General features: G+C 40.6%; 2 protein-coding genes across 2 annotated transcripts in view; both read right to left on the bottom strand.

Moving 5' to 3' along the window:
• Positions 1 to 44: 44 nt before the first annotated feature.
• Positions 45 to 8,094, bottom strand: poglut2 (protein O-glucosyltransferase 2). Its single transcript, XM_083996539.1, has 10 exons — positions 7,573 to 8,094; positions 6,176 to 6,387; positions 5,812 to 6,017; positions 4,956 to 5,033; positions 4,667 to 4,839; positions 2,844 to 3,081; positions 1,864 to 2,073; positions 1,644 to 1,733; positions 1,277 to 1,381; positions 45 to 200 (listed from the first exon to the last, which is right to left on the bottom strand). The coding sequence occupies exons 1-10, from the start codon at positions 7,764 to 7,766 to the stop codon at positions 183 to 185; spliced, it is 1,524 nt and encodes a 507-aa protein (XP_083852665.1). The 5' UTR covers positions 7,767 to 8,094; the 3' UTR covers positions 45 to 182.
• A 3,916-nt stretch (positions 8,095 to 12,010) lies between these two features.
• stxbp5l (syntaxin binding protein 5L) overlaps positions 12,011 to 20,810 on the bottom strand; it is a gene marked incomplete at both ends in the record, with an annotated part of 140,459 nt that continues 131,659 nt past the window's right edge. The window contains 7 exons of the mRNA XM_083997452.1: positions 12,011 to 12,052; positions 12,500 to 12,720; positions 12,916 to 13,027; positions 13,721 to 13,886; positions 14,400 to 14,763; positions 18,276 to 18,515; positions 20,631 to 20,732. Of these exons, the coding sequence (XP_083853578.1) occupies positions 12,011 to 12,052; positions 12,500 to 12,720; positions 12,916 to 13,027; positions 13,721 to 13,886; positions 14,400 to 14,763; positions 18,276 to 18,515; positions 20,631 to 20,732 (1,247 nt within the window). The remainder of the gene's footprint in view (positions 12,053 to 12,499; positions 12,721 to 12,915; positions 13,028 to 13,720; positions 13,887 to 14,399; positions 14,764 to 18,275; positions 18,516 to 20,630; positions 20,733 to 20,810) is intronic.

The following is a 20,810-nucleotide window of genomic DNA, read 5'->3' as shown; positions in this document are numbered from 1 at the left end:
CTGATGCATTGAAGTATTTTCTTGTAAATAGACAGAACACCATACAACATAAAAAAGAAACGCATTTATTTCAAAAATGACACAAGGAGACATTCATATTATACAATCGATCCACACTTGGACAAATTATTTGGCAGTATATCAGATATAAAGGCTTGCGCTGTGATTGGGCGGCAGGTGAATCAAAGTTCATCTTTTGCCTGAAAAACAAACAGACAGACTGATGTTAAAATCACGTGTGCAGTATGTTTCCACAGCAGTTCACTCCAAACAAACTTACTCATTAAAACGTGAAAAACTGACTCTTCAACAAACTCCAGAGGAAACGAGAACAAAATAGAAACAAACAAAGTCAAATAAAGGAGCTGAACTTTCAAAATTACAGTTAGCTTTACATTACATACATATAGCTAGTACATTGTCCCTTAAATCCTGCTGAATCATGCCCAGCCCGCAGTGGACGTGTAATCAGGTGGAGTAAATTGAAAACACCTGTGTGGGTGCAGTGTCACTGTGTTTGTCAGCAGGAATACACAAAAAGTCAGCTACTTTAGCACAACCTCAATTCTTTCATCTTTGAAGTTTGGGTGCATGCTGTTTGACAGTGGTCTTGGTGGCCATCTGCTTCTTTTAAGAAGAGATTCATTGTAGTGACAGTTGATATACACCAGATGGAGACACACTGCTATGTTCAGCTTTTTCTTATTACAACACTAGTGCAGAAAGCACAGGTGTATATAATAAAACAAATGATGACTGATCGTCATTAAACTGCTTCATCGTCAGGTACATCTGTACATGCTGGTACACTTGAACCGAACAGAGCCATGGTTAATGCTGTGCTTTCTCTTCCCTGACAAGGTTTAAATATCAGCTGTGGAAAAGTTCATTACATAACAGGCATTATTATAACAAACTACATAAACATTGTCAGTCACTAACAGGTTACTGACAACTTCATTTTTCAAAGAACTGATTTTATCATTCCAGACTAAGCACCGACTCATTCTTCAGGGTAGATAAAGTAAGTAAATGTGCCGTCCTGTCAAAACTATGCAAGATCCAGATTGACGACTGCTTTTATTTCCCCTTTCTACCTCTTCATTTGGCAAATAACTACAGGAAACTATGGAGAGAGAGTCAGCAATTCAGTGATGTGGATCTAGATTCTGCAGGTGTGATCCATAACCAGGAGAGTGTGAAACTACAAGCTGAGGTGAAGGGAAACAGTAACAAGGTCACTTTGGTGCAAAGGGAAATTATTTGTGTCCCTTACCCTCGTTCTGCGGCAGGAACATGGAAACAGATCATCAGTGGGCTGCTCTACAATCTTCATGTCTTCACGCACTGTAGGCTTTGTGACCTGGAGTTTGGCATATTGCTACAAGAAGAACACTGAACTTACAAAGAGGAACATGGCACACAGGGGTAGTTCATCCTGAGAACGACTGTGTATTCAAAAACACATTTCTGAATTATATGAAACCACTTTATCCATAATGACATGAAAAATGTAATACCAGTGCAGATGCAATACTCTGTGAGCACAGCACGATCGTTTGAGCAAGTTGTGTAATGTTTTGGTAATGTGGATTTTTTCAAAATATCGACTGATATAACTCTGCAACTGCAGAAAATGTTACCTTGAAAAGTTTGTAGTAGTAACAAAATATACTGTCTCCCATCAGATGATTGCGAGCAAACTGCTGACCCGCCAGTGCAATTTTCCTTGCCTGAAAGATAGAGAGTCATAGCATCTTGTTTTTACAGCAACAGAGACTAGAGAAACCGACAAAATCTAACAAAGTTATTTGTGTGTTTATCCAAAACATAATGCACCATGTCTACAATCGTCATCATCACCTCTTCATCATTCTCACGAGCCCACTGGATCTTTTCAAGCAGGTCCCCCAGGTCCGCCCTTACAGGAATGTAGTGCTCCCACGGCCGCAGCTCATTGTAGAAATGCTCGTAGTAGCCAGAGTCCTGCTTTAGGACCACACTGTCTCCTGCCAACAGGTAGGGCAGTCGATACGCCGCCACAGTGCCATCAATGTTTATTTGGTACTTGTACTAGTGGAGATGGAAGAGAAATAGATATTTTACAGATTAGACTTGTGAAAATCACTTAAAGCACTGGTTTAGACTATGATCTCCTGAGAAGAATGTTTGGGTTTTCAGCCTGTTCAATACTGTGGCCTCAGGCATGTCATCTTATCTCACCCATCTGGCTTTTTCTGAAGGCTGGGTTCATTAAGCGTGTTTGAACATGTGTGCTGTAAATTCCTTCCTATGGTTGTAAAACAATGAGTTAAAGGGATAGTTCAACATTTTGGCAAATTGGCCTATTGCCATAATCCCTATAGTCTTCTAGGGAGTAGGTTCTTTAGCCCAGAGCGCCAAGTGCTGGTGGACACGGTCCCTTATTTGTTGGTGCAAGCTATTTTTAGAATTTGCAGGTCACAACTTGTCCACAAGAGCGTTTTGGAGTTGTTGGATTGTGTATTTGATGAGTTTGATGAGGGACCCAAGAAATCCCATGAGCCTCTGTAGTGTAGCTCTGAGCAGCATCTCTGCTCCGCTACAAATAAAAGTAACAAACCCACTCCTTAGAGTAGACTATAGGGATTATGGCAATGGGCCAATTTGCCAAAATGTTGAACTATCCCTTTAATTATTCTGAAGGGCTGGTGATTGTAGTACATTTACACGATTACATGATATGAATTATTTCAAAGTCATTGTCAGAGTGTCCTTTAATGAAGCATGTGAAACCTCACATTGCACAATATTTATTTTCTCTCAACTCAGACACAACTCACCATCTGCCATGAGCAACTTACCTTGAAAAAGTCAAAGAAGGAGACGTGTTTGACCAGAGGTCCATAGAGGCTCTCGTCATGTTTAAAGAAGAAGAAGTTGGTAAAAGCAGCATCTATCATGTCTGGATGAGCCCTAGAAAGCTTGACCAGCTCCAGTCGCTCCTGACGACTGTCCCTCCCCCTCCAGAAGGCTGTGGCATTCTTCTCTGGCCATGGCGGCCCCGAGTTGGCCTGAACTGACATCATGTCCAGGCTCACTCTGTTTATTGGATAGACGATGTTGAATGTTTAATCTGGTTTTAAATCCCGCCTCATACGTAGATAGGCGACAAAGAAAAAACATACACACAGTTGTCATGGAAATGTGATGTTATTATGTCAAAGGGTTGTTAGCAGTCACAGCAAGTTTCATGTCAGTAGATTAAAGTTTGGCTGAGATATGACTTGATTTCATGTTTGGCTACTTTGTTACTAAATTTAATTGGCTCTGTTGGATAGGTGATGAAGATTGGAAATGATTCTTCCAAATTGTGATAAAAATCAAAGAATGGCAGCCACATCAATGAGGCTGACATGACAAATTGCCTTGTTTCAACCTTGGGACCTTGTATAATTTTATCAGATACAAGAACTTTTATTCTAAAGTTCTATAACAGTCAAAATTATACATATTTAAAACCTAGTTGAGTTTTTATACATATTTAGTGTTTCTAAGACACTGCCTCATCACCTTTTTGATGGCTTTACTGCAATTTTGCACTAACACAGTAATCAATGAGATGACTGACTGACTGTGGCTTGACCAAAGGATCAAAGTTTGTCCCCATTGTGAAAAACTTCAAAACTTTGTCTAAGGCTGCCAGACTCCAATGGCAGTAGAATATTAAAGAGGATAAACAATATAATGAATAGAAGCACAATGGCTGCAGCTGCGTGGCCTCCAATGACTGAAGAGGTCTGATGAAATGAAAATGAAGTGTATGTTATCACATCATAGTCACCAGATCTCAACCACTAAGAGAGAACAATGCTCTCCACCATCATCAAAACACCAAATGAGGGAACATCTTTAGGAAGAATGTTTTTGTTTTTTAAATTGTACCATCTGAAAGTAGATAACAGTGTCTGGTCTGTCTATGAATTATACAAAGGAACACTGGGATACATGTGGTGAATGAATATCACTCCTCACAAGGTTTGAGAGACTTTCTGAAAAGCTGAATTCTGGCTCAGTCTAGGTTTAAAATAAAAACCTGACAAGAACATTCTTATTGTCACGCACAAATCAGCCATCTCACCCCTAATAAAAATGCATGAGGTATAACTTAATACAAGCAGGAGAGGGATGATGAGAAAATAATGAGCATCCTGCCTGAGGTTTATTTCAGTTCTGTGCTATGACAGTGTTGGCCTACAAGCTGCACACTGCTTTTCCACACTGTCATCCGCTGTGAGAAGTTGGGCACATTTTGAAATGTCTCCACGATAATGACATGAACCTTGTAACTAAAGGACTCAGAGCTATTATTATTTTTGATTCAAAATTTTCTGACTCAGCCAGCGGCAAATTGAAACTTAATCGATATTTATGCTAAGCTGTACTCGACAAATGCATTTATACCAAACCTGCTAGACAGGAAAAAGACTTGTATGAAATGTATTGGAGTATACAGAAACATCTACAGATATGAGCTGTCACATAATCGACAGCTCCTGTGTATTTTTTTTTGGAGCCACTTGTCGAGCTCTCAGGTAATGGTTATATGATATTCATGAGACCTTAGTTTGCGTAATACTTTAAATGTGCGCAGCAGTGACTGATGTGATGGTGACGGAGGCCTTACCTTCCCATGGTCTCAAGGACGGATTCAGTCAGATCATAAGTGGGCATGACGATATCTCTGGTATTGTTAGAGCCGCACCAAGAAAGGATAGGATGAATGTTGTCAGTGGGTTTCCTCTTCTCCAATGGCCAGTCGCCCAAGTTAACAAAAAACTCTACATCAGGGAGCTTCACCTGGACACAGAACACACAACAGGATCTTTAAAAGGAAAATCATATTAACAAATTAATAAATCACATTCACATGTCACATGTTTAGGACGTATACATGTAGTTGAGGCAAAGCTTACCTTTCTGCTCAGTGACAGGAGGATGGAATCCATGAAGATCCTAAAACCTACATGTTCTCCAAATGTTTTTACGTAGACCTAAAGGGAATAAAAATCCTTAAGATCATAAAAATCATCATAAAGGCCCTTGGGAATAAACTTTCACCCTCTAGTACGAATTAAACTCATCAACATCTGGTCGTAGAGACTGTGTGATGTGGCTGAAAGCTTTCTTTAAAATAGCAACTAGTACATTTCTAATCTGAAGTTTAGTGTTTGGCACAAATTACTTTTGTGTGTGGACAGTGTGAAATCATGGGACTGCAGATAAGTGACTACTAATAAACTACCGTGCGTTCCCACGTAATGCTAGCACTGTGCGAATAGGGCTTTAGGCATATCACTATCACAACAACATGGATTGATGTCCGCAGTGGTATTTTGAGAAGATTGCACCCTTGAACACCTGGTTTACACACTACTCTTACAGGCGTGTCACATAGCCTCGGGTGCTCTTGGTCGACTTCACATCATTGTATGACCCCAATTACCGTCTAGCCTAAGTAAATACTACCCGGCTATGTTTGTATTCAAAAGAGAAACCGTGGATTGTGGAGACACCTTAAACTTGACTTCCAGACAGTCCTTTCAGCCACAGTTACACTAGTTTCCTGTTGTGCTCCGAGTACGTTTCTTCATATTTTTTAAATAGCATTCCCCCATCCCTGATTTATCAGCATTTTTAAGCCATTTTTAGAATGAGAAATATTGAAACCATATTTTTGAGCTGTTCTGACAACGCCAAATATTAAATGTGAACCGTTGTGTTATTAGGTTTATGCATAGGTGTCTGTCTGATGCTTTTAACATAGCGTACCTTGTTGTCTTTGATGGTATAATGACAGAGGCTCTGCCGCTGTCCAAAGCGCTGAGGGATTTCCTCTGCGTTACGATCTGGGTCGATACTAGCGTAAAGGGACAGGTCCCTGTCTATCTGGGGGATGACCTGAGGGCAGTGCATGTCGGCCTCCCATACAGAACCACTGGGTTGGGGGCAGTCACAGCCCTCATGGTAGACTGGGCCTGTAGAGGAGAAACACAGAAACACGACCAGGATCTTTATTGTGCACCTGCCATGAATATAGTATGTGTTCTTTAGGAACCACCGATCCAGAAAAATACAAATCTTTTCTTAAAATACCGGTATCTATTAATTTAGGGCAGCATGGGTTGTATTCTACCTCGGAGAACGAATGGCGACTTGGCAACCTGCTTGCTCTTGCTCTTGAGCAGAACGTGGATGTGAAGGTCTGTGTAGGTGGCATACATTCTGTAACGGACCAGGAATGACCCATCCCGACGATCCAGCACCTGGGTCCAAATCCTGGTGAACTGTTCCACTGGAGAGACGATCTTCACCTCAAAGGTGTTCTCACCAGGTGATGTTGTTAAACTGTGAGAGGAAGAATATGGAGAGTTTATTCCTGTTAAGGGAAAGACCACAGCTGGACAAACTGAACTGCTGGCACAAGTGTAACACCGACTCCTAACACAGATGCTGACAGTTGTGTACTTGTAGAAGAATAATGGTGCAGAAAACTGAGTGTTAATTTTAGTTGTTGAATATAACACACAGTGTAGCTTGAGAAGATCTGAGAGAAAATGTTTGAGAAAATGTTTCTGAGCTAATGGTGAGATCACCGTACAGTAAGCTGCATGTCTGCACTTCTATTTTGATTTCAGATTGACTGTGCCAAAACAATATTCCCATTATTGTTCTATTACTTGGTGACAATACTGTAATTAGTCATGTTGCTATAATTAATTCGCCGTTTGGCATAAACACAGTAATATGGTGTCTCCTTCTTCACAGACAACAATAATGTCGTTTTTGTAGGGTCTATGAATAGAACTGAGAAACTGATCTCTATCGAGACACAAAGCAAAGTGAAAGTGACACTGACTAACTACGCACAGAGTGCGATACCTTCATTGGTCCCGTGGGAGCTTTTGGATAAAAGGGGTCATTGGAGGTTCTCCAGCATCTTTTTGCCTGGGGCACTTACTTTCATGTCTGCTCTCCTATTATTGACTAGTTTAATGTCTTAGTTTTCATACTACACAACACATGGTTGAAAGATTTACTGTTGTCCTTTCTGTGCGCAGTGACAATTAGCCTAGGTCATGATGGTCATGACATGTTATGGTCATGCTACATTTAGCCTAAGGACATTTATTTCTTGATGAGATTTTTATATAGCCTATATACTGTATATCTCACATACTTTTTATTTATTTTTAAACTTAAGACAAACTCGTATGAATAAACGTAACGTACCGTATTTGCTGATTGGAGAATTCACATACCTGTGAGATGCCTAGCCTATTTTTTTTATTCTTCGACTCGAGACAAAGTTATTTGTTTGTTTTAACAAACACTGTGTCCTCTGCCTCAAACACTAAAATAAAACAACTGACATAATTAATGTAAAAGTAGAATGTACCATACTCAAACTGATTCATACCACCTCAAAATCTCCAGAGTATGACGCTACGTGGAGCACTTGAAAGCAGCACCGTTGGCCAATGAAATCTTACATGGAAAAAAAAAAACGGACAGACAGTTAAGTTCACTCACTTTTTCCCCGAGCTGTCCACCGCCTGAATGTAGAAAAATCGAGCTGGAAGTACAACGTTTGTCTCCAGTCCAGGTCCCCACACCAAAGTTTTAGCAGCACTGAGCACCGAGCCCGCCTGAGCCCCTGACAGCCCCTGTGTGAACACCTCCAGACAGCAGGGGAGCAGCAGCCAGCACATCACACCAGGAGACATAACTGTCCAGGCTTGACCCCGTCTCACCGTTAGCCGGTACTCTCTCGTCTCACCGATGTCCACTGTCCAAACTTGTTGTCATTGCTGCTTTCAGAAACACCCAAAACGCAGTAAGCTGAGTTGGGGTCTTGTTGGCAACGTCTCGGCGTCACTGTGTTTCGTTTGCATGTGGAAACACAAACACACACACACACACACACAAACAGACAGCTCAGCGGTGGCAGTGCCGGTGGGGTTGCGTTATTTTAATACATGTCGGGTATAACAGTCTGTGGTCGGTGACAGGGCGCTAACCGTTAGCCATTCCCAAATTCTTGTACAGTTCAGTAAACTATCTATTGGGGGCGGGACAAGAACGCGCGATGCACTGTTCCTATTGGTCGCTCCTCCGCCTAGGTTGGATTGGATTGGCTCAGTGAGCGATGACTCCTGATCGAAACACTGATTGCACCAGCACCCGGAAGTCCGAGTTGAGGATGATGCTCATGATGAATTTTTTTTTCTTTTTTTTTTTTGATGCTCATGATGAATGATGAATTGGGAGGGATTGATTCTTAGGACCAAAACGTAATTTCTGTTGCGATAAATTCTTGAAAGCAAGTACCTCATACAGCGTCATACTATCGTATTGTACTGATGGATAGGTTTTTTTTTAAACCCGTGGTATTGGTATGTTTACTTAAATATAAAATATATAACCATATGGCCAATAGTTTAATGTATTTAGATCTTTAAGTGTGGCAGTACCAAAACACATTGTAAAGAATATCACATCGTCCTGTGCCGCAGTAAGAAAATAAATTCGCTTTTAAATGCTATATTTATCATTAGATTATTATTGTGCTGATAGTGTTTTATTGTGGTCAGCTGTGGTGGAGCTCATTTGAACTGTTTTATACTACTACTATTAAACTGCATAATCTATAGCATTTTTGCACTATTTCTACATAAAATTTAATTCACAAAGCAATTATGTGAATGTTGTAAAGTGAAAGGTATTGTGTTGGATTATATTTGTATACAAGTAGCCTACAATATTTGCGTAAAGACACAGTACACAGTTACATTGCAACCATGAGAATTGTGATGGAGAGAGTGTGCAGGAATTGATAACAGCTGTGGATTTGAGACAACACACAACATTTTAAGATGTAGGCCTAGCTATCACTGTGAAATGATGTGTCCCTTCAGGTTAGACTGAGAGGGTAAAGTATATATTACTGGAATAATAATGATCATAATAAAACCATGCTGCACTTTGAAGCCAGTCTGATGTTAGGGGACTTCATGTTCAGGGAGCTGCAGGTCAAATGGACATGGAGGTCCTGAAAAAAGGTAAAAAGCAGCACACAAGAAACACACTTCTTAATACATGCTAAATGACAGTAGCTGATTCTCGTTAGGGATCAGTGAAACTGAGCTCCCAACTGTGTACATCAATCAATGTTTATTTCAGTTTGCTTTTGCATCAACATGTTTTCAGTTTTTTTGTCAAGTAATTTCTATTACACTAGTATAATATCAATAAGAACAAAAAGTGGTAGAATCCATTCAAATAAGACAAACTTTGCTGCCATCATTGAGAAAACCAGAGAAATGCCTTTTCAGGATACTACAGTGCGAAGAACTACAGAGTTCCAGTGATTTAGACAGAGTCAGAATACCAGATACAGTACCAGCAGTAACAGGTACAACATATACAGAGAAAAGTATCCCAAGAATCTTTTGTTTTTTGTTTCACCTTTCACCCAAGATTGAACTGTACAGTTAATATAAAAACCAAGAACATACTAACAAAACACCCTGTTCATAGAAGTCTGATTTTTTTTTTTTTCAATTTTCTTTTAGTTTTGTTTTTGTGTTTCGTCTGCCATTGACAGAACTGCACTGAATACAAATCCCATTCATGTTAGAGAGATAGAGGAGAAATGTATTATTATTATTTTTTGTCATGTTTAAGACATCTCATTCAATCGAATAATGTGTAATTCCTGAAATCCATGTGGCTTTGCTACTGGATTTCAAATGACTTCAGTTTGGTGAAAACAAATGGGTTCAAAGGGAATTTAAGCCTCAACAGCCTGACAGGAAGTACACAAAAATTATCACCAATGCAGATTCACTTGTGTCAGTGTCTGGTTTTTTAAGGTTTTTTTTAGGCTTTGACTACATGTATTTTGCTGTCTGTATTTTACGTAGAAGTAACATCAACAAGATTGAGACACAATGTGTTACATATGTTAATGCTTGTGTGCATAAAGGCCTGATACATTAATCACTAATCCTCTGTTTTGCTTTTCAGATCAATTCAAAATACAGACAAATACACAAGTACGAAATTTCCCCCTCAGGTAATGCTGTTTTCCCATGTCGTGTGGCTATCCATTGACATGTACAACACAATCACAATATGATACACAACCATGTATCATGAAACATTTTGTTGTTTATAACATACAGAAGCCTTCGGTTGAGAGGCCTTCACCATCAAATATAGGACTGCGACAAGAGGATATCATAGTCATCAAGAACAATATTGAATGAAAAAAAAAACATATTTGCCTTTAGTTGAAATTGTTGCAAATGTTTTACACATGTACATAGTTTCCTCACTGACTCAACATCTGAACATCACTGAAAAAATACTGTTACTTCTCCTGAAGTTTTTACTGATAAACAACTCACAAGCATTTTAAACAGATGTGTTTCCAACTCCTTTGCGTTCCCCTCACACAGACAGTAACAACCACTGAGAGTATCGCTTGTCATTATGAAAAGAGGACCACACTGGTTTAAGGGTGAAAATGCACAAACCACGATTTTTTATAAGACTGAGGTGGAGTTAGAAATGGGAGGGTGTCATTCATTTTTGATTGCTTTGGCCGAGAAAGAGTCCACACTGACGTCTTCCTCTCACACACACACGCATACACACACACACACCTACACACCTTAATGGCTCACTAAACTTGTACATCTGACAAAGGCAGCTAAAGACTCATATGGTGAACCAGTGGTGACCAGAAATAATAATAAAGAAACACCCTCACATTTGTATTTTATTTCTGTTTGTTGACTTTAATCAGTGCCACTGATGGCCAGTCCCAGGAACTTTTACTCATCTGATCAACAGGAAACGTGTGATTACTACTCACTACACATTAGCTCTTTGTTAGTTAGTTTACATCAAGTGAGTTTACCCATCTTGTTTTTTTTGTTTTTTGTTTTTTTTTATGGCACGTGAATAGTATATAGATTCATTCTATAGATATAAACACACTGTGTCCAGAAAACACTTTCTTCCTTTCAGCCTCTGTATACGTCTCACACCAATCTGTTCTCTGTTTTTATAAAATTATAGTTGGGGAGTGAGATATTCCTCATCATCATTTAATGCTTTTAATTAGCAGCAGCCGAAAAGTGAAATTAAATTTGTGTGATTAGACTGTGCAGAGTTAAGTGTGAGCAGTATTGATTTGTTTGCACTGTGCAGCCCAGAGTAATTGGTATGAACAAAGTTTTAGCATTATTCTAGGTGTGTGTAGAGAAAGCGAACAGTGTGCATTTATACTGTGTCAAGTAATATTTACTGAGAAAAATAAAATAATTCAAATGAAAACAAATAGAAAAAAGGAAAAGAACAAAACTTTTGGCTTAATAGCAATGCAGGTATATATTTCCATTTTTATATATAGTTTTTTGTCAGTATTTCAAAAAATATAAAGTTTCTCATAGTTTCTGTTGTTGGCTTACATCATTAAATAAAACTTTTTATTTTTGTTTCTCTTGTTAAAGTAGCATGCTGCTTTTAATATGGCAGTTGGATATTTTAATAGTCATCCATTTTTGTTTCATGCATTTCTTGTTGGTTTCTTATCTTTTGAGTATCTACACAGTGAGGTCCAGAAAACCCAACCATACACACGTACACACACACACACACACACACACGCACACACACACACACACACAGACTTGTTGGATATTTCCAGTTCCAGTTTCTTCGGTCCCTCGAACGCCGCCATCATCTTTCCGTCCTCATCGCTGCGTGTCTAGACAAGGAGCTAGCCCATCCTCGTCATTCAGCAATGTGACAGTGCCGTTCATATTAGCCAGTCCACAAGCCGCAAAGACAATGTCACTCTGGAGTCTCTCATTTAACAGCTCTCATTAGTAGAGTGAAAAGTCCCCGTACCGGCATAAAGCTTTCAACAGTCCAAGGCCCTCAGCCCCCCGTCCTGCTCTTACAACTGGTACCACTTCTTATCCTTGCACTTCAGCATCAGCTGTAAAGAGACAAAAATCATATTCTATTGGTGATGAGAGGAAGTTGTCGCTGCCTCACTTCCAGCACGAGTGTGATTTTTTGGAATGACATTTTTAAAATTTGCCTCAAATGTTTTCTATCATTACTGTACATTATATAATCACTGTGTGTCATTGTCATAAAAATTAGGGAAAGGGGATTGGAAGGAAACTCAAGTGTTTCAGGCAGCTATTTAGACTTTTTTTTCCCCCAATTTAGTTTCATGATATTTATTTGTAACACTGTAAGGAATACTTTCAAATTTAATGCTAATAAAAACCATTAACACATTAACCACATCGTAATTTAAGCTTCATTTCAATTTACAGCAGTGCTTATAAATTCGTAAATTAAAATTAGGTAAAATGTATTTTTCAGACTGCAGTTCCGACTGAACTTATTACTACTGTGATATTCTTGTCGTTACCTCATGAGCGTGTTTGGAGAAGGTTTCTGCACTTGTCATCATGAGGGCGGTTCGATCCTCCAGCTCCCCCAGTCTTTGGCCTCTCTCATCCAGGGCGATGCGGGCCCGAGCCAGCTCACCCACGACTCCACCCGCCGCCACCTTCATGCCCTCCATCCCTGCCTGCCCTGGGATATGCTGTGCCAGACTGCGGGATGCTTTCCCTGCTGCCGCCTCCCCAACTGCCCACAACATCAGGTCAAGAAAGAGAGAGAGAAAAGAAACAATGGTGATGAAGAAATAAAGCACAGTCCTGGTTCATAATATTACCTTTGGAAGACTTGATGTGATGACTGATTGATTAGGATTACCTTCTTAGTAAATTAGCACATACTGGAATAAAGCACTTAGACAAATAAAGACAGACAATAACATACAGAGCTCTTCTCTGTCGAAGGTATGGGCGTTTCCTCCAAAGAAGCCTTTTAGAAAACCTCTGTTCTGAGCTTCTGGTGTTTCTATTGGTGTAAACAGCTCTCCCAGCATTTCCTGCAATGAAATACAAAGGTTTTTTTATTAAACAGTTTAGCACCAGCAGTGTGTTGCTAATATTTGTTGACCATCAATGAGATAGAGTGGTGCCAAAGTGGGAATATTTTCCCCACTTTCTTTCTCTTTTCATTATCCTTCAGAAGTCAGGTTGTAGGCTACATACAGTACAACTGAACGATAATAAGCTTGTTGTAGATCGACAAATATCCTCAATGACTGGGAAGAATTAGACCATAACCTGAGTAACCAGTGTTTGCCTGTAGGTGGCACTACGGCAACATCACGTTACAAGCCCCATCTGTTATCATGTGTCAGAGTGTGATGATGGCTCTTGAGATAAAGCATTTATGAATATGAATATAACCATGTGCAAGAGCATTCACACTGTAAACATATCAAAACAATCAACCCACTGGGGTTAAGACCACATATGACAAGTGTGGCATTTCAGTGGCTCCTGTGAGCTCTGGCCTTCAACTACTTTCTGCACCAGTACTTTTCTAAACTCGGAGCAAAAACATCAGACAACACATGCCATCAAGCAGATCCCCACACACAGATGCAAAAATTAGAAAAAAAATTGAGTCTTTTTTGTACATAACTACATGAATGCCTGCTAAAACTAAAACGCACCAACTAAAAATACGAGACATTGCTTGTTATAGATGTGGCGCATGCTGCAGTGCTGACCTGCAGGTTGTCACACATCTCCTGGCTGTATGTAATCCTCTGGATCTCTGTCGGGGAGCTAAGATATAGTGCCTGCCCCCCATGGGTAAAGCAAAAGGTTCTTGCAATGCGCATGTCGGTCAGAGGCAGGTAGTTGACGTCCATCAGTGGTCTTAGACTAGGCAAACTTAGGTGAGAAGAAAAAGAGAGTGAACACTGATACCAGAAACAGCTTTATAATAGAACCTAGTGAATAAATCACATTACATTTCAGAGCCATATTTCGGTTACATAAGTCGAGCTACATGAAAAAGATAATATAATGATTATTACGGATCATCAAATCTACAAAATTACAAACTGTATGAGCATTGTAAACTATAAATAAAACTTCCTTATTTACATGAAATCAAATTGAACACTCAGAGAAAGTTTATATTGCATGTAGTTTGCTCGTATCCAGAAGTGCAGTATATTTTAATGTATTGTAATGGATCCCACTATGCAGAGTTTACCTGTGTATACAAAGCATTTTATTTAAAGCATCAGAGTGGGTAATGCAAAGCAGCAGTAAAGTAAACACTGCACTACGTTGACACTGAAAGTTACATTGCTGTATAGGCTAAATTGATTAATGTATCTGTGAATTATTTTAGGTAAATCACAGACAGACAATAGAGATGTAGAACTTTCTACGTACCTGAGTGTCATGACGTGACCGTTGGCACAAAAGCAGGCCAGGCACACACTGTTGGACACAGATACCACGTCGGCTCGCAGGACAAAGGATGACTCTGTGATGTTGTGGACGAAGAGGCAAGACTGCGAGGGCATCAAGAAGACTTTGGCCTGCCTCTCGGAGCACACCACAGCCAGATGTCCCTCTCCGTAGGCGTCCTGGGAGGATGACGGCGAAAAGTTGACCAGCTTGCGCCTCCGCGGTCGGTCGGGGTCCTCGGGGGCGTTGAGGTCCCGCCAAACCTCGTAGGGACTCTGAATGAGCGCTCCCATGCAGTCCAAGAAGCTAAAGCGCAAGACTGAGCCCTTCAGCATCAGGACTGTTCCTAGTAGTGTGTGGGTAGAGGCAAAAAAGGAAGACATGAGGGCATGAGGCAAGGCATGACATCTAAAACTCAAATTTCCAAAACTTCAACACATCACTACCACAAAAATGTCTTAGCGATGTGCTGGATCCAAAATGTAGTAGACGTGAAAAGGACAAAAACAAAAAACACTGCAGCCCAGTTTGGTTTGTTCACCACATGGAAGTTGTTATTGACTCTTGGCTACGAAGTAATCTATTACTAACACTATATACCAGAGTATACTGGCATTTTTCTCAAAGACAACATTTACTGCACAATCAACTCTCCACTCTCCACAGGGAATCCACAGGAGCATAAAACACACAGGCAGGGTTCAACAATACTTGCCTCTCTGTTCGCCAATTTTTCCTTGCAACAGAATCTGTGACCTTCCAGTAATAAGCTGGCTTCTTGTTCACTTAGTCTCAAGAGAACAACTGCTGCTTCAAAGGGCCTGGATTTTGGTTCAATTGATGTTTTTACACTGAGAAGGAGACCTTTTTCCTCTCACAGCGGGGCCTCCGGACTGGTAATGCATGTTTGAGTAGCTCAGTTTTGTTTAGAGTGCCCAACACCATCGGATTGCAAAATCTATTCTTGCTCTTGAGCACAGAGTGAACTCAGTGAAAGATCATGCACGATAGTTCCCCATAATCAACGATTCTCCCGCTAATTGAAAAATGATTGAGCTTTAGTAGCCCGGTGGTAGAAGTAAGACTGCTCACAGCTGAATACACTGCACTTAAATCCTCAGGAAATGACCTGCCCTTATTATAAAAGCCTTGTTTTGTGCTAGTGCTGTGTTTTCATTAATTTGTCTATGTGGATGTTTTTATGTCAAATATAAAATGGAGTTTAAATAAAAGCTAATGCTTTTATTTACAAAGAGATTATTACTGGGTTTGGAGCATTATGGTCTGATGCTCTTTGCACAGCATTTATCTATCTGCAGAAAGTAATCTTTACTGTGTGATAGCAACACATGGAGCATTTTAGCATCTTTCAGCTCATTGTTTTGGGTTTCCAGTGTTGTTATGTTTTGTCCTTCATTTCAACCATTTTAAAGTACAACGTCTGAGGTTCTCTGGTTGGCTGACATTGAGCACAACGACCTGGGTCTGAATCTGACTCAAGCCCTTAGCTGCATGTATTCTCTTCTCTCTTTCTAACTTTCCTGTCACCCTCTCTCCCACTGTTCCTGTAGTAATAAAACAAGAACAAGCAAAACACATGTGTATTATTTCCTATGAGATTTTAGCATCTTTGTTACATGTCAGCCCTAAGAAAGAATGTGGCAAATGTGATGAAGTTTCATCAATGTGTTACTGACATTATGTCCATGAGAATTGCCACTGCAGAGACATAAGTGTAGAACTAGTGCGAAAACAATTCCACTGAGGAAGGAGTGCAGTGTCCTGAAATTATTTGACAGGAGGAAGCCCCTTGCCCAGGAGGTCACCTGAGATAAGCTGCTGCTTATTTTCATTGGTGGCAGCTAGTAGTGACTCCCACCAAGAGAAATAATGACAGACAGTGTGGAGGCATGGCAGAGCGGAGGGTAAATTCTCCTCTATGTGAGTGCAGAACCCCTTTGTCCAACAGACTGCACAGTTTGCAGCGTTTCCCTCACTGATGATAAAAATAAGACCCCATGGTGCAGGGACTGTGGAAGTGAAGAAGCATACAGTACTATTGTTCAGTCTGTGTCTGCATTTGTATTATACAAGAACTCACCTCCATTCTGAAAATGGATTTTTAAAGCTTTAAAACATACAGTGCATTCAGAGAGCGTTCATACAACCCCTATAGGGTTGATAACAGCCTAGACTTACTTGTAGGTTTAGTAGACCACTAGCCCATATATTTGGGACATGTGTGTATTGATTATGCCTTTTTAAGCTTTGAGTCTCTTTAGGAAAAGCTATCTTTGGGAACTTTCTTTTCTTTTCATTTTTTATGAATAAAAACAAAAATAAATCAGAAAATCTGCTCATCATAGGCAGGAAGAGGTCACAGTTTGGGTAATGAAAAAAAAACAATTTGGAAAAGATGTTAAAATGACATCAAGAGGAAGCAGAAGAAACTCCTTCAACAAGACTACGAGGTGCTGCAGGTGGTACATTAAATTAGGCAGAAGACCTTCATGGCTGAACTTCAGGTGTCCTCCCAGTGAGACAGCAAGCTGAAAACCTCAGTGAGAGCTCGACAAGGAGATCAAAGTTCATCCTGACGGGGTGACAGGGAACCTGCTCCTCGAGCGAGATGGGAGGGCTGAGCGGGACACTCTCCAACAAAAGATGGCAGAGGAGTTCAGACTCATGCAGCAAAAGGCAGCTGGAAGGAAAATGTTTCTGCAGAGAGAAGTGGGGGAGTCGACGACTACTGACAACAACAATCAGCTCTCACTCAACCACCAGCTCTCCACCAAGCTCAATGCTGAGAGGGAGAACAGCCAGATGGCCGACCACCCTGAGCCCACTTCTGCTGGAGGTGTTTTCCCCTGAAGAGAGACTTTTGCCTTGTCCCGTCACCGAGTGCTCGCTCATGGGGGAACTCTGGATATTTTGTGCACTCCCGGCCAGGGCCGTTGTATAGGGGAGAAAGGTGATGATAATTCTAGGGGCCCAGCGCCCAGTAGGTCCCACAAAAAACCCCAGTAGTCCAATCTTTGTATGACTGAATTATTCTGCATAAGACCCTGACTAATATTCATAGTGATGCTGCATTAGCATCAAAACAAAGTAGGCTAAATAAAAAATGATAATACATACGTAGTCCAAGAAAATAATTCAGGAAAATTCAGGGGCCCACTTTAGTATTCTTTCAGGGGGCCCAGAATACCTAGCAACGGCCCTGGCCCGGCTGAGACAACCAAAATGTTTGCTGTGAAAAGGATCTACTTATCGATTTGACTGACAAAAGAAAATTGTAAGTATAAACCTCTGCACATGTATTTCAAATCTTCTAATTGCAGTTAAGTTTCTAAAGAACCTGTAATCAAATGTTGGATGTATCTCTCTTCAAGTGTTGGGCTCAGATAACAAAGTACAGTTGCTCTTATGAAGGCTGTAACATTGATCTAAAAATAGAGCATATTATACATAATTTAGTTTTCATTCATCACTGGAAATTTGTTGTGTTTTCATTAGCTTCAAATGAGCCCTTCATATCAACATACATGTGCTCTTCCAAAAAGCCCGCCAACATCCGACACGCTTGGGAAATCAGAGGTGAAGGGAACATTATTCAGTTAGTTGCAGTCTGAAGCCTCACCTCTAGATGCCACTCAATCCTACAGACTGGTTCTTAAATTTAATAAAAACTACTCCAAATGACATTATATTGCTTTATTTTATTCCATTGTTTTCCATCTACTGATCTATGTTATTGTTAATTTGTATTGTTGAATTGGAAAAGAAAAAAAAAAAAAAAGTCAGCATCCAACAGCCCACATGACGCCTTTGTAATGATCCCCAGTCACTGGGACTTACCACTGGGCCCAATGGTGACAGGTTCCTCCATCCTCTCCTCCTGCTCCGTGGGAATGGACATCGGGATGAGCAGGACCACGCCTAAGCTGGTGCCCACCCACAAACACGGGGTGGGCAGGGCATCGCTCTTGCGCCCATAGGACTCTCCGAACTGCAGGGTGGTGACGGCTTCTTTGGTGTCCCGGTCGATGCTGGACACGCTGGAACTGCGTGAGCGGCTGAAGGAGTTTTCACGACTCTCTGTAGCGGCAGCCACAGCCAAACACAGATGCACAGCACAGGCAGAAACGATGCAAGAGGACAGAGACATGAAGCGTGGACAGAAGAGGGAAGCACATGAGAGAAAACAAGACAGAGAAAAATCGTGTTGAAGGACAGATATTTATGGAAGCAGTAAAATAGTGATGGAAGGAGACAGCAATGTGATGGACGATGGAGAGGTAACAGTAGTAGGAAGGGACAGGAAGTTAAAAAAGAAAAAAAGGTATTCCGTGAGAAGAGAGGGAGCGATAACAAGCAGAGAAGACAAGTAGGGTGAAGTCAGGTAAATTGGGCCACTTTTTGGTAAACGATTAATAAGACCATCAAAAACGCTATGCATGAAATCCATTGATATTTTTAAAAATCGACATAGGTCTCTTAAATGTTTCTGTGTGAAAAAAAAATTAAAAAGTATAATTATTTTGGAATTATGAGAGTTAATGTATCGGGATATTCCCTCTCGAGGTACGATGAAGGTTCAGGTAAAATGGGCCAGCCGTTCAGTTAAATTGGGCCATGAGAGAACAACACAGTAATTTTAGCAGAAATCATTTAAATTTTAATAATTAATTGACACTACTACTAAACTACAACACTAAACTTAACATTAACAGTGAATACATAAGAGGTTGAAGACATTTTTTAATCTTAAAATGCATTTTAAAATTACATGATCATGTTGTTGCTATGCTCTTTGTTAACTGACTATGTTATAGGTTCTTTTACTGTGTGTGTATATGTGTGTGTGGCATTATAGATGCCATTTTTTCCCCCACAGTGCTAATGGCACCATGAGTGGCACTGACCAACCTTGGATATATATCTAACTTTGAACATGTTTTGCACCCTCAATTTCTGTGTAACTTCAGTGTAAGACTGTGTTTTGTATGTGGCCCATTTTAGCTGAAATGCATGGCTCAATTTACCATGATGTATTAAGGTAAATTGGGCCACCCACAAAAAATGCATTTAAATTAAAAATAAGTAAGCTTAGCAAGAATTTTGCATTCTATCCAATGGGGGGAATCACAATGTGTATTATAAATCACATTTTTTATTGTAGATCTGTTTTTTTAGGGAGTTATCAACCTTATCAGTTTCAAGTGAAATTTGTTTGCCAGGCCACTTTTCGCACACTTCTCCTCAGCAGGCTGGATATAAAGCATTGTCCCACTCACAACAGCAACCAGAGACCACTCAAATCAATTGTTTTTTGTCAAGTACAGTTGTAGCAACAATTTGAAATCATTTACAGCCATTGCCTGTTAAAACTTAAAAAGCTAGGAGGCTCAAACCTTAACTGGCTCATTTTACCTGATGGCCCAATTTACCTGATGTCACCTCTAAAAATGAAACATAGTTTGAGTGTGTGCCATGATGTAAAACACTGGAACATGTTGGAAAATACCATTGAAAGGAGCAAGGAGATCAAACATTACAAAGGGACACTGGACACAAACCTATTTTCACATCACTCTCCTGCTCACACACACACACACACACTCATATTTATGTCTGTGCTAGTTTAGAACGCACTAGCTGATGACACTGGCAGACTCGCACGCACAAGCACACACCAACAACACGCACACTCATCTATTTACAGATAGACATACACGAGAATGCACACACACGTACACACAATGGCAGTTGAACCAAATTCAGAAACTCCTTTAACTGTGTTTGAGTGCTGCCCATTCAGGTCCTCCATTGTGTACTTAGAGCCTCCATCATAAAAGTATTTCTGTATTGCTGCATTTCTGAATTATTCAAAGCCAGGCGATGTGCAGTACTGCGTTCCCAGCCAAATGTTACACAGAGTGCAGACTTTATGTAACAACTCCAAATGGGCGCTGTATGCCAAAATGCTGACTGCAAAACATACTCTGTGCACAGCTACAAAGATGGGATCATCCCCACTCCTACACCTTGGGACGAGAGCAAACACTTCTAGGCATGTTTTAGATGAAACAGAGCCGCAGGACGGATTGACATACTGACTGACGGACGGACGGACTGACGGACTGACGGACGAACGGATATCTGTCAGCAGGACAGCAGTTGATGGGTTTTTTTTGGCCGAAGCCCCCTTACCTCTGTCACTCCAGCAGTAGGCGCTGGCGGTGTGGTGCTCGTCGTGGGAGTACATAGCGACTCCGTGTAACTGCTGGAGCATTGCCCTCCTGGATGCATAACCTATTCGTCCCACCACAACATGAACCCCATAGGTCAAACCACACACCCGCCATGACCCCAAAGAAAAAGAAAACGCAC

This window comes from Trachurus trachurus (assembly GCF_905171665.1).
Source record: "Trachurus trachurus genome assembly, chromosome: 21".
NCBI lineage: Eukaryota > Metazoa > Chordata > Actinopteri > Carangiformes > Carangidae > Trachurus > Trachurus trachurus.
This window is presented reverse-complemented; position numbering and strand designations above follow the sequence as displayed.

Coding starts and splice junctions, on each gene's coding strand:
- poglut2 (XM_083996539.1), bottom strand. CDS start 7,766: ATGTCTCCTGGTGTGATGTGCTGGCTGCTGCTCCCCTGCTGTCTGGAG. Junction 6,388..7,572: donor GTGGACAGCTCGGGGAAAAA/GTGAGTGAACTT, acceptor TTCCTCTCACAG/TTTAACAACATCACCTGGTG. Junction 3,082..4,666: donor GTCCTTGAGACCATGGGAAG/GTAAGGCCTCCG, acceptor TCCAATAAACAG/AGTGAGCCTGGACATGATGT.